The sequence below is a fragment of the Oncorhynchus tshawytscha genome, linkage group LG14 (assembly GCF_018296145.1).
Source record: "Oncorhynchus tshawytscha isolate Ot180627B linkage group LG14, Otsh_v2.0, whole genome shotgun sequence".
Lineage (NCBI taxonomy): Eukaryota > Metazoa > Chordata > Actinopteri > Salmoniformes > Salmonidae > Oncorhynchus > Oncorhynchus tshawytscha.
The window spans coordinates 57,646,020-57,660,113 of NC_056442.1; the positions used below are offsets into that span (position 1 = coordinate 57,646,020).

The 14,094-nt window shown below is 50.5% G+C and overlaps 1 protein-coding gene across 1 annotated transcript in view; it reads left to right on the forward strand.

Annotated features, from left to right (window-relative positions):
- The first annotated feature begins 6,335 nt into the window (after nt 1–6,335).
- Nucleotides 6,336–14,094, forward strand: part of LOC112242427 (tyrosine-protein kinase receptor UFO-like) — a 53,492-nt gene continuing 45,733 nt past the window's right edge. The window contains exon 1 of the mRNA XM_042297734.1: nt 6,336–6,915. Coding sequence (XP_042153668.1) covers nt 6,831–6,915 — 85 coding nt within the window. The 5' untranslated portion in view covers nt 6,336–6,830. The remainder of the gene's footprint in view (nt 6,916–14,094) is intronic.

Below are 14,094 nucleotides of genomic sequence, written 5' to 3' on the forward strand. Positions count from 1 at the left end.
GAGACAGGACATCAAGGTTCAGTGTTGTGGGAGAGACCAACGGGGACAGGACATCAAGGTTCAGTGTTGTGGGAGAGACCAAAGGGGACAGGACATCATCAAGGTTCAGTGTTGTGGGAGAGACCAACGGAGACAGGACATCATCAAGGTTCAGTGTTGTGGGAGAGAGAGACAGGACAAGGTTCAGTGTTGTGGGAGAGACCAAAGGGGACAGGACATCAAGGTTCAGTGTTGTGGGAGAGACCAAGGAGACAGGACATCAAGGTTCAGTGTTGTGGGAGAGACCAACGGGGACAGGACATCATCAGGTGGGAGAGACCAAAGGAGACAGGACATCAAGGTTCAGTGTTGTGGGAGAGACCAACGGGGACAGGACATCAAGGTTCAGTGTTGTGGGAGAGACCAAAGGGGACAGGACATCATCAAGGTTCAGTGTTGTGGGAGAGACCAAAGGGGACAGGACATCAAGGTTCAGTGTTGTGGGAGAGACCAACGGGGACAGGACATCAACAGTGTTGTGGGGAGACCAAAGGAGACAGGACATCAAGGTTCAGTGTTGTGGGAGAGACCAAAGGAGACAGGACATCAAGGTTCAGTGTTGTGGGAGAGACCAAAGGAGACAGGACATCAAGGTTCAGTGTTGTGGGAGAGACCAACGGAGACAGGACATCAAGGTTCAGTGTTGTGGGAGAGACCAAAGGAGACAGGACATCAAGGTTCAGTGTTGTGGGAGAGACCAAGGGGGACAGGACATCAAGGTTCAGTGTTGTGGGAGAGACCAAAGGAGACAGGACATCAAGGTTCAGTGTTGTGGGAGAGACCAAAGGAGACAGGACATCAAGGTTCAGTGCAGTCCTGTGTTTTATATATATTTCAACACTGGTTGGAATGATAATGTGAAATTTGTGAAAATGTTGATAATGCCATTTTAGTGTAAGAGCTGTTTGGAAAGACCGCCTGAGAGTACTGCCTGTTTTTGGTGGTGTTTTGGCTTGCCTGGTGACAGATTGAGAATTTCAAACCTCTACCATTAAAACATTTTAAATTTTTTAAATTTTATTTTAATAAACAGCTAGTTGTGATTTGGACAGCTAGACCACTCCTAGGATAGTCCTAGCAAAATGATTGTGGGAGGAATTGCTCTTTGTTAACTGTATTCCAGGAGCACGTGCGGACCGTACTCCTGAACAGGAAGTGTCCCCCACTTGCATTGCTTCATTTAACAAGATTTTTAGGTTAAAGACGCTCGACGGAAAAGACAGTCATGTGTGTTTGTGGTCCTCGCTAAGCAAGCAGGGGGCGATGTCCATTACACAAAGAAGCAGGGGGCGATGTCCATTACACGAAGAAGCAGGGGGCGATGTCCATTACACAAAGAAGCAGGGGGCGATGTCCATTACACAAAGAAGCAGGGGGCGATGTCCATTACACAAAGAAGCAGGGGGCGATGTCCATTACACAAAGAAGCAGGGGGCGATGTCCATTACACAAAGAAGCAGGGGGCGATGTCCATTACACGAAGAAGCAGGGGGCGATGTCCATTACACAAAGAAGCAGGGGGCGATGTCCATTACACGAAGAAGCAGGGGGCGATGTCCATTACACGAAGAAGCAGGGGGCGATGGCCATTACACGAAGAAGCAGGGGGCGATGGCCATTACACGAAGAAGCAGGGGGCGATGGCCATTACACGAAGAAGCAGGGGGCGATGGCCATTACACGAAGAAGCAGGGGCGATGGCCATTACACGAAGAAGCAGGGGGCGATGGCCATTACACGAAGAAGCTATTTTTTGTTGTTGTTTGTGTCTTGTTGACCGTTTTAATTGAAAACAATCACAGTAAAAGGTAGAGAAAGTATGTTGAGATTTAAAACAAAACCCGGCCTGTATTTGGGACCTTTAAGAATCATAAAGTGATCTTTCTATCACAATAAATATAATGGGAAACGAATGAATAGCATCTGTAATGTGGTATACCACTATCAAACCCTGACTCTTGATTTATGTGATATTTTGTTCTATTGTATATTCTGTCATACATTCACCATATTTAAACATAGTGTTTGTGTTAAAATGAACATGTAGTTAGTTGGTAGCTTAGTGAGCAGTCGGCTAGACTGACTGACTGACTGAGTGAGTGAGTGAGTGAGTGAGTGAGTGAGTGAGTGAGTGAGTGAGTGAGTGAGTGAGTGAGTGAGTGACTGAGTGACTGAGTGACTGACTGACTGAGTGACTGACTGAGTGACTGACTGGGTGACTGACTGACTGAGTGACTGACTGACTGAGTGACTGACCGAGTGACTGACTGACTGACTGACTGAGTGACTGACTAACTGAGTGACTGACTGAGTGACTGACTGAGTGACTGACTGAGTGACTGAGTGACTGACTGAGTGACTGTGACTGACTGACTGAGTGACTGACTGACTGAGTGACTGACTGAGTGACTGACTGACTGACCGAATGAGTGACTGACTGAGTGACTGACTGAGTGACTGACTGAGTGACTGACTGAGTGACTGACTGACTGAGTGACTGACTGAGTGACTGAGTGACTGACCGAATGAGTGACTGACTGAGTGAGTGACTGACTGAGTGAGTGACTGAGTGACTGACCGAATGAGTGACTGAGTGACTGACTGACTGACTGAGTGACTGACTGAGTGACTGACTGACTGACTGACTGAGTGACTGACTGACTGACTGAGTGACTGACTGACTGACTGACTGACTGACTGACTGACTGAGTGACTGACTGAGTGACTGACTGACTGACTGACTGACTGACTGAGTGAGTGAGTGAGTGAGTGAGTGAGTGAGTGAGTGAGTGAGTGACTGACTGACTGACTGAGTGACTGACTGACTGACTGAGTGAGTGAGTGACTGACTGACTGACTGAGTGACTGACTGACTGACTGACTGACTGACTGACTGACTGACTGAGTGACTGACTGACTGAGTGCTTCTGGGTTAGAATGGAAGGAAATAAGTGATTTACTGTTGAGGAGGTGGGAACCAGGCTTATTAAAAGAGACCTGGAATTGTCCTGAAGACAATCAGCTGTGTCTGCTTTCTTCACATCCTCTGAGAATCACGCAGAGGCACAGGGGGAGGGAGAGAGGCAGAGGGGGAGTGAGAGAGGCACAGGGGGAGGGAGAGAGGCAGAGGGGGAGGGAGAGAGGCACAGGGGGAGGGAGAGAGGCAGAGGGAGGAGGGAGAGAGGCACAGGGGAGGGGAGAGGCAGAGGGGGAGGGAGAGGCAGGGGAGGGGAGGCAGAGGGAGGAGGAGAGAGGCAGAGGGGGAGGGGAGAGAGGCAGAGGGGGAGGGAGAGAGGCAGAGGGGAGGGAGAGAGGCACAGGGGAGGGAGAGGCAGAGGGAGGAGGGAGAGAGGCACAGGGGAGGGAGGAGGCAGAGGGGGAGGGAGAGAGGCACAGGGGAAGGGGAGAGGCAGAGGGGGGAGGGAGAGAGGCACAGGGGAGAGAGGCAGAGGGAGGAGGGAGAGAGGCAGAGGAGAGGGAGAGAGGCAGAGGGAGGAGGGAGAGAGGCAGAGGGGGAGGGAGAGAGGCAGAGGGAGGAGGGAGAGAGGAGAGGGAGGAGGGGGAGGCAGAGGGAGGAGGGAGAGAGGCAGAGGGAGGAGGGAGAGAGGCAGAGGGAGGAGGGAGAGAGGCACAGGGGGGGAGGGAGAGAGGCAGAGGGAGAGAGAGAGAGGCACAGGGGAGGGAGAGAGGCAGAGGGAGGAGGGAGAGAGGCACAAGGGGAGGGAGAGGCACAGGGGAGGGAGAGAGGCACAGGGGAGGGAGAGAGGCACAGGGGAGGGAGAGAGGCACAGGGGGAGGGAGAGAGGCAGAGGGGGGGAGAGAGGCAGAGGGGAGGGAGATGAGGCAGAGGGATGAGGGAGAGGCACAAGGGGAGGAGAGAGGCACAGGGGAGGGAGAGAGGCACAGGGGAGGGAGAGAGGCACAGGGGAGGGAGAGAGGCACAGGGGAGGGAGAGAGGCACAGGGGAGGGAGGAGGCAGAGGGGAGGGAGAGAGGCACAGGGGAAGGGAGAGAGGCAGAGGGGAGGGAGAAAGGCAGAGGGAGGAGGGAGAGAGGCAGAGAGGAGGAGGGAGAGAGGCAGAGGAGGAGGGAGAGAGGCAGAGGGGGAGGGAGAGAGGCAGAGGGGAGGGAGAGAGGCAGAGGGAGGAGGAGAGAGGCAGAGGAGGAGGGAGAGAGGCAGAGGGAGGAGGGAGAGAGGCAGAGGGGGAGGAGAGAGGCACAGGGGAGAGGGAGAGAGGCAGAGGGGAGGGAGAGAGGCACAGGGGGAGAGGGAGAGAGGCAGAGGAGGAGGGAGAGAGGCACAGGGGGGGGAGAGAGGCAGAGGGGGAGGGAGAGAGGCACAGGGGGAGGGAGAGAGGCAGAGGGAGGAGGGAGAGAGGCAGAGGGGGAGAGGAGAGAGGCAGAGGGGGAGGGAGAGAGGCAGAGGGGAGGGAAAGAGGCAGAATGGGGGGAGAGAGAGAGAGCAGGGGGAGGGAGAGAGGAAAGGGGGAGGGAGGAGGCACAGGGAGAGGAGAGAGGCAGAGGAGGAGGGAGGGGGCACAGGGGAGGGAGAGGGGCAGAGGGGGGAGGAGAGAGGCAGAGGGAAGGGAAACAAGGGGAGGGAAAGAGGTGGAAGAGGGAGGAGGGAGAGAGGCAGAGGGAGGGAAACAGAGGAGGAGGGAAGAGGCAGAAGAGGAGGGGAAGGCAGGAAGGAGGGAGAGAGAGAGGCAGAGGGAGGGAGAGAGGCAGAGGGAAAGGGGATGGAGGAGGCAGAGGAGAGGAGAGAGGCAGAGGGAGGAGGGAGAAGAGGAAAGAAGAGAGGGGAGGGGAGGAGAGAGGCACAGGGGGAGGGAAACAGAGGGAGGAGGGAGAGAGGCACAGGGGAGGGAGAGGGGGGGGGAGAGAGGCAAAGGGAAAGAGGGGAGAGGGAGGAGGGAGAGAGGCACAGGGGAGGGGAGAGGCAGAGGGGGGGAGAGAGGAGAGGGGAGGGAGATGAGGCAGAGGGATGAGGGAGAGAGGCACAAGGGGAGGGGAGAGGCACAGGGGGAGGGGAGAGAGGCACAGGGGGAGGGAGAGAGGCACAGGGGGAGGGAGAAAGGCAGAGGGGGAGGGAGAGAGGCAGGGAGAGAGGCAGAGGGGAGGAGAAAGGCAGAGGGAGAGGGAGAGAGGCAGAGGAGGAGGAGAGAGGCAGAGGGAGGAGGGAGAGAGGCAGGGAGGGAGAGAGGCAGAGGGAGGAGGGAGAGAGGCAGAGGGAGGAGGGAGAGAGGCAGGGAAGGAGGAGGAGAGAGGCAGAGGGAGGGGAGGAAGAGGCAGAGGGAGGAGGGAGAGAGGCAGAGGAGAGAGGCAGAGGAGGAGGGAAGAGAGGCACAGGGGGAGGGAGAGAGGCAGAGGGGAGGAAACAGAGAGGCAGAGGGAGGAGGGAGAGAGGACACAGGGGGAGGAGAGAGGCAGAGGGGAGGGAGAGGGAGGGGAGGGAGAGAGGCAGAGGGAGGGAGGGAGAGAGGCAGAGGGAGGGGGAGAGAGCAGAGGGGGAGGGAGAGGCAGAGGGAGGAGGGAGAGAGGCACAAGGGGGAGGAGAGGGAGGGGGAGGGAGAGAGGCACAGAGGGGGGGAGAGGCACAGGGGAGGGAGAGAGGCACAGGGGGAGGAGGGAGAGGGGGAGGAGAGAGAGAGGCAGGGGGAGGGAGAGAGGCAGAGGGAGGAGGGAGAGAGGCACAAGGGGGGAGGAGGCACAGGGGAGGGAGAGAGGAGGCAGAGGGAGGGAGAGAGGCACAGGGGGGAGGGAGAGAGGCAGAGGGGGAGGGAGAGAGGCAGAGGGGAGGGAGGCAGAGGGAGGAGGGAGAGAGGCAGAGGGAGGAGGGAGAGAGGCAGAGGGAGGAGGAGAGAGGCAGAGGGAGGAGGAGAGAGGAGAGAGAGAGAGGCAGAGGGAGGAGGAGAGGGAGGGAGAGAGGCAGAGAGGGAGAGGGGAGGAGGGAGAGAGGCACAGGGGGAGAGGAGGCAGAGGGGGAGGGAGAGAGGCAGAGGGAGGAGGGAGAGGCAGAGGGAGGAGGGAGAGAGGCACATGAGGAGGAGGAGGCAGAGGGAGGAGGGAGAGAGGCACAGGGGAGGGAGAGAGGCACAGGGGAGGGAGAGAGGCAGGGGGAGGAGGGAGAGAGGCAGAGGGGAGGAGGAGGCAAGAGAATGGAAAGAACTTGAGTTTAAGGAATTTGAAACCTGTGTGACTGAAGAAAAAGAACAGGGACGGACAACTTGGTGAGGCTAGAGAAGCAGTTCTGTGATCAACAAGACGGCACGAACACTGGTTTGAAAATACACCTCCAGCTCCCGCAAAAAACGTTTTTAATAACTTGATTGGAGACTGAAAAGGTTGGAGCGACTTTTGCCGTTTTTCGTCACAGTAGTTCAAACAATGGACTTTCCGCAGTTTCTGCGCTGAGAGAAAACTGCCTGTGAGGTTTTTAAAAACTTCGGACTGGAGATAAAACGTCAGTAGGCAGTAGTAGTCAGCAGTGGGAGTAAGCAGAAACAATTCTAGGACGGTAGCGGGGTAAAGTTTTGAAATTGTTTTTCGCAACATAAAATGAGAATCAGGGAAGCAGAGGAGTGAAAGCGAGTGGAAGAAATACCTGTGGATTTAAATCGCGAGCAGTCAGTCGGAAGAACATCCGCTAAACTTTTCGGTGTACAACAAAGATTTTTAACAGAGCCCGTGAGAGTTATTGGAATGCGGTGACGCGACCTGGAGTTGTATCCAACAAGTTCAAAGTTGGAACCGTGAATTCCGGTAGAAGTGCGTTGTTCCGAGGGACCAGCTATGGAGAGCGGGTCACAGGGACTGGCGCTGGGGATACTGTTTGTCGGCGCATTTTTTAGTTTAGGATCTGCAAACACTTTGACAGGTAAGTCTTATAACTCATCCTAATATTTATCATCTTTATCTCCGAAATATCTTTATTAAGTCAAATGACATATAGCAACAAAATAACTATTAGTCCCATAGTAAATGACTGTGAACAGCCGCTGACAACCTGGGTAACATCTGGGTACTTTACAGTCTGATGAGCAGAATTGATTTATTTTACCTTTATTTAACCAGACAAGTCAGTTAAGAACAAATTCTTATTTTCAATGACGGCCTAGGAACAGTGGGTTAACTGCCTGTTCAGGGGCAGAACAACAGATTTGTACCTTGTCAGCTCGGGGTTTGAACTTGCAACCTTCCAGTTACTAGTCCAACCACTAGGATGATGATTATGGTGATGATGATGAGGATGGTGATGATACATCCTAGATACTTTGATTGCTCTGCACCAAAAGTGTTTATGAGTGTTTATTACAATGCTTATCACCATGAGAGAGAGAGAGAGAGAGAGAGAGAGGGAGAGAGAGACAGAGAGAGGGAGAGAGAGAGGAGAGAGGGATATTAAGGGAGAGAGACAGAGAGAGAGAGAGAGGGGAGAGAGGGAGAGAGGGAGAGAGGGGAGAGATTTAGGAGAGATTTTTTTAGACAGAGAGAGAGAGACATAGAGAGAGAGAGAGACAGATATAGAGACATAGAGACGGAGAGATTAGAGAGAGAGATTATTAGAGAGAGAGAGAGAGAGAGAGAGAGAGGGAGAGAGAGAGCAGGAGGGTACAGCAGGAGGGATATGACTGGTTAGATGGACTCGCATGTCATTTACTGTCTGACCCAGACTTCAAAAAAGAGAAAGTTGCTTTAATGTTGATGCTTCAGTTGGTATTTGGATGGTGAAGAGACGGAGGGAGGAGGGTGGAGTGAGATGTGTGGGCGTGAGGGGCAAAGGGGGAAAGAGAGAGAGGGGAAGAAATGGAATGCTGATGCTTGTGAGTGAGTCAGGGTCAGGGTGATTCAGTAGAACAAAATGATGGATGGGGCATGGGGACAAAAGTGGAGGGGAGGGAGGGAGGAAGGAGGGAGGGAGGAGGGAGGAGGGAGGGGAGGGAGGGAGGAGGGGAGTGGGAAAAATTTGTAGGGATGAATCTAGAAGCATGGCATGAAATGCAGGGGTGGAGGGATGGAGGGAGGAGGGAGAGATCTAGTGGAGGGATGGAGGGGGAGGGGGAGGGATGGAGGGGGAGGGAGGGAGAGATCTAGTGGAGGGATGGAGGGGGAGGGATGGAGGGGAGGGATTGAGGGGAGGGAGGAGGGAGAGATCTAGTGGAGGGATGGAGGGGGAGGGATGGAGGGGGGAGGGAGGAGGGAGGGAGGGGAGGGAGGAGGGAGTGGGAAAAATTTGTAGGGATGAATCTAGAAGCATGGCATGAAATGCAGGGGTGGAGGGATGGAGGGAGGAGGGAGAGATCTAGTGGAGGGATGGAGGGGGAGGGGGAGGGATGGAGGGGGAGGGAGAGATCTAGTGGAGGGATGGAGGGGGAGGGATGGATGGTGGAGGGAGGAGGGAGAGATCTAGTGGAGGGATGGAGGGGGAGGGAGAGATCTAGTGGAGGGATGGAGGGGGGAGGGAGAGATCTAGTGGAGGGATGGAGCGGGAGGGATGGAGGGGGGGATGGAGGGAGGGATGGAGGGGAGGGAGGAGGGAGAGATCTAGTGGAGGGATGGAGGGGGAGGGATGGAGGGGAGGGAGGAGGGAGAGATCTAGTGGAGGGATGGAGGGGGAGGGATGGAGGGGAGGGATGGAGGGGAGGGAGGAGGGGAGGGATGGAGGGAGGAGGGATGGAGGGGAGGAGGAGGGGAGGGATGGAGGTGTGGTGGGAGGAGGGGAGGGAGGGAGGGGTGGAGGGAGGGAGGAGGGAGAGATCTAGTGGAGGGAGGGAGGAGGGGAGGGATTGAGGGAAAGTGCTGTGAAGAACTGAGTTATGTGACATAAAGAGACAGAAAGATAAAGGGAGTGAGAGAAGAAGAGATGCAGGGTTGGTGTAATATCTGATGAGATGAGATGCAGGGTTGGTGTAATATCTGATGAGATGAGATGCAGGGTTGGTGTAATATCTGATGAGATGAGATGCAGGGTTGGTGTAATATCTGATGAGATGAGATGCAGGGTTGGTGTAATATCTGATGAGATGAGATGCAGGGTTGGTGTAATATCTGATGAGATGAGATGCAGGGTTGGTGTAATATCTGATGAGATGCAGGGTTGGTATAATATCTGATGAGATGCAGGGTTGGTGTAATATCTGATGAGATGCAGGGTTGGTATAATATCTGATGAGATGCAGGGTTGGTGTAATATCTGATGAGATGCAGGGTTGGTATAATATCTGATGAGATGCAGGGTTGGTGTAATATCTGATGAGATGAGATGCAGGGTTGGTGTAATATCTGATGAGATGAGATGCAGGGTTGGTGTAATATCTGATGAGATGAGATGCAGGTTTGGTGTAATATCTGATGAGATGCAGGGTTGGTGTAATATCTGATGAGATGCAGGGTTGGTGTAATATCTGATGAGATGCAGGGTTGGTGTAATATCTGATGAGATGCAGGGTTGGTGTAATATCTGATGAGATTCAGGGTTGGTGTAATATCTGATGAGATGCAGGGTTGGTGTAATATCTGATGAGATGCAGGGTTGGTGTAATATCTGATGAGATGCAGGGTTGGTGTAATATCTGATGAGATGCAGGGTTGGTGTAATATCTGATGTGATGCAGGGTTGGTGTAATATCTGATGAGATGCAGGGTTGGTGTAATATCTGATGAGATGCAGGGTTGGTGTAATATCTGCACTCTGTTCTTGTCCATTGACGTTCAACATATTTTTGTGTGAAAGAAGGGGCGAAGGTTGGGAGGAGAGGAGGGGTAGAAGGAGGAGAGGAGGGGTAGAAGGAGGAGAGGAGGAGTAGAAGGAGGAGAGGAGGGGTAGAAGGAGGAGAGGAGGGATAGAAGGAGGAGAGGAAGGGTAGAAGGAGGAGAGGAGGGGTAGAAGGAGAGGAGGGATAGAAGGAGGAGAGGAGGGGTAGAAGGAAGAGAGGAGGAGTAGAAGGAGGAGAGGAGGGGTAGAAGGAGGAGAGGAGGGGTAGAAGGAGGAGAGGAGGGGTAGAAGGATATATAGAGAAAGAGAGCACGGAGGAAACCACGGGGCAAAAGAGAGAAGATGGACCAGTTTAACTGAAGTGAAGTCCCTAGAGACACATAAATATGGCCACACACACACTATCACACACACACACACACACACACACACACACACACACACACACACACACACACACACACACACACACACACACACACACACATTATCACACACACACATTATCACACACACACACACACACGGTGACAGAAAGGTCACGACTGAGCAGGTTTCTAAAAGGAACCAGCCAAGCGAAAAGAAGAAGGGAAGACGATGAAGACGATGAAGACCAACACATTATACACACGGAGACAGTGAAGATGATGAAGACCAACATATTATACACACTGAAACAGTGAAGATGATGAAGACCAACACATTATACACACGGAGACAGTGAAGATGATGAAGACCAACATATTATACACACTGAAACAGTGAAGATGATGAAGACCAACACATTATACACACGGAGACAGTGAAGATGAAGGAAGATGATGAAGACCAACACATTATAAACACAGAGACAGTGAAGAAGAAGAGAAGACCATGAAGACCAACACATTATACACACGGAGACAGTGAAGATGATGAAGACGATGAAGACCAACATATTATACACACTGAGACAGTGAAGATGATGAAGACCAACACATTATACACACGGAGACAGTGAAGATGATGAAGACGATGAAGACCAACACATTATAAACACAGAGGCAGTGAAGATGAAGGAAGACGATGAAGACCAACACATTGTACACACGGAGGCAGTGAAGATGATGAAGACGATGAAGACCAACACATTATACACACAGAGACAGTGAAGATGATGAAGACGATGAAGACCAACACATTATAAACACAGAGGCAGTGAAGATGAAGGAAGACGATGAAGACCAACACATTATACACACGGAGACAGTGAAGATGATGAAGACGATGAAGACCAACACATTATAAACACGGAGACAGTGAAGATGATGAAGACGATGAAGACCAACACATTATAAACACAGAGGCAGTGAAGATGAAGGAAGACGATGAAGACCAACACATTATACACACGGAGACAGTGAAGATGATGAAGACGATGAAGACCAACACATTATACATACGGAGACAGTGAAGATGATGAAGACCAACACATTATACACACTGAGACAGTGAAGATGAAGGAAGACGATGAAGACCAACACATTATACACACGGAGACAGTGAAGATGATGAAGACCAACACATTATACACACTGAGACAGTGAAGATGAAGGAAGACGATGAAGACCAACACATTATACACACGGAGACAGTGAAGATGATGAAGACCAACACATTATACACACGGAGACAGTGAAGATGATGAAGACGATGAAGACCAACATATTATACACACTGAGACAGTGAAGATGATGAAGACCAACACATTATACACACGGAGACAGTGAAGATGATGAAGACGATGAAGACCAACACATTATAAACACAGAGGCAGTGAAGATGAAGGAAGACGATGAAGACCAACACATTGTACACACGGAGGCAGTGAAGATGATGAAGACGATGAAGACCAACACATTATACACACAGAGACAGTGAAGATGATGAAGACGATGAAGACCAACACATTATAAACACAGAGGCAGTGAAGATGAAGGAAGACGATGAAGACCAACACATTATACACACGGAGACAGTGAAGATGATGAAGACGATGAAGACCAACACATTATACACACGGAGACAGTGAAGATGATGAAGACGATGAAGACCAACACATTATAAACACGGAGACAGTGAAGATGATGAAGACGATGAAGACCAACACATTATAAACACAGAGGCAGTGAAGATGAAGGAAGACGATGAAGACCAACACATTATACATACGGAGACAGTGAAGATGATGAAGACCAACACATTATACACACTGAGACAGTGAAGATGAAGGAAGACGATGAAGACCAACACATTATACACACGGAGACAGTGAAGATGATGAAGACCAACACATTATACACACTGAGACAGTGAAGATGAAGGAAGACGATGAAGACCAACACATTATACACACGGAGACAGTGAAGATGATGAAGACCAACACATTATACACACTGAGACAGTGAAGATGAAGGAAGACGATGAAGACCAACACATTATACACACGGAGACAGTGAAGATGATGAAGACGATGAAGACCAACACATTATACACACAGAGACAGTGAAGATGATGAAGACCAACACATTATACACACGGAGACAGTGAAGATGATGAAGACCAACACATTATACACACGGAGACAGTGAAGATGAAGGAAGATGATGAAGACCAACACATTATACACACGGCGACAGTGAAGATGATGAAGACCAACACATTATACACACGGAGACAGTGAAGATGATGAAGACGATGAAGACCAACACATTATACACACGGAGACAGTCAAGCATGAGGCAGACAGTCACCCTTCATTTAAACATAGTGTGTGTGTGTGTGTGTGTTAGCGTGTGTGTGTGTTAGCGCATGTGTGTGTATGTATGTGTGTGTGTTAGCGTGTGTGTGTGTGTCTCTGTATGTGAGATGTCTATAATGCAGGTGTGTGTGTGTGTGTGTATGTATGTATGTGTGTGTGTGTGTGTGTGTATGTATGTGTGTGTCTCTCTGTATGTGTGATGTCTATAATGCAGGTGTGTGTGTATGTGTGTATGTATGTATGTGTGTGTGTGTGTGTGTGTTTCTGTATGTGTGTGTGTCTCTGTATGTGTGTGTCTCTGTATGTGTGTGTGTGTCTCTGTATGTGTGTGTGTGTTTCTGTATGTGTGTGTGTCTCTGTATGTGTGTGTGTGTGTCTCTGTATGTGTGTGTGTGTCTCTGTATGTGTGTGTGTCTCTGTATGTGTGTGTGTGTGTCTCTGTATGTGTGTGTGTGTCTCTGTATGTGTGTGTGTCTCTGTATGTGTGTGTGTGTGTGTGTGTGTGTGTCTCTGTATGTATGTATGTGTCTCTATGTGTGATGTCTATAATGCAGGTGTGTGTGTGTGTGTGTGTGTGTGTGTGTCTCTGTATGTGTGATGTCTATAATGCAGGTGTGTGTGTGTGTATGTGTGTCTCTGTATGTGTGTGTGTGTGTATGTATGTGTGTGTCTCTGTATGTGTGATGTCTATAATGCAGGTGTGTGTGTGTGTATGTGTGTCTCTGTATGTGTGTGTGTGTGTATGTGTGTGTGTGTCTCTGTATGTGTGATGTCTATAATGCAGGTGTGTGTGGGTGTATGTGTGTCTCTGTATGTGTGTGTGTGTGTGTATGTGTGTGTGTGTGTGTGATGTCTATAATGCAGGTCTAAATTCATCTATTCTTTTCCCGTTCCGTTTTGCTCTGTGGAAGTGAAACAAACTCTTGGCTGTTGCATTAAGCTCCGTTGACTGAGAGTTATTTTATGGATGTGTGTATATGTGGTGTGTATGAGCGACTTGGTTAGGCGGAACAGAGGACCTCTACGGGTCAGGGGTTAGGGGTTAGAGATCAGATGTTGGTAGTGAAACAGACGAGGAAGGCTGGTTGACAAGCTTGAGAAAATCTTTACTGGCGTGAGTTAGTGAACTGGAGTATGTGTGTGTGTGTGGGAGTATGTGTATGTAGGAGTGTGTGTGTGTGTGTGTGTGTGTATAGGAGTGTGTGTATCTGTTGCTAGGACAATAAATTAAGATAGAGGAAGACAATATCAGGGCCCTATATAAATACATGAATATTAAATCTAATATATTTTATTTTTTTCTCACAAATTCCATTTTCTCCGTTGAGTTTTTCTCATTTTATTTTTAATTTTTTTTAACGTTTTCTCTCTCAAAATTACACTTCTTAAATAGAAAAACAACAAAAGCGGAGGTTCTAAGTCCACGACAACATCAGGAGGTTGAAGACGTTTAGATTTTGTTGGAGGTGTAAGTTAAATTCAACTGAGCACTAATAGCCGGAGACCATTGATTGGTTAACAATGTTTCTGTAGTGCTCATA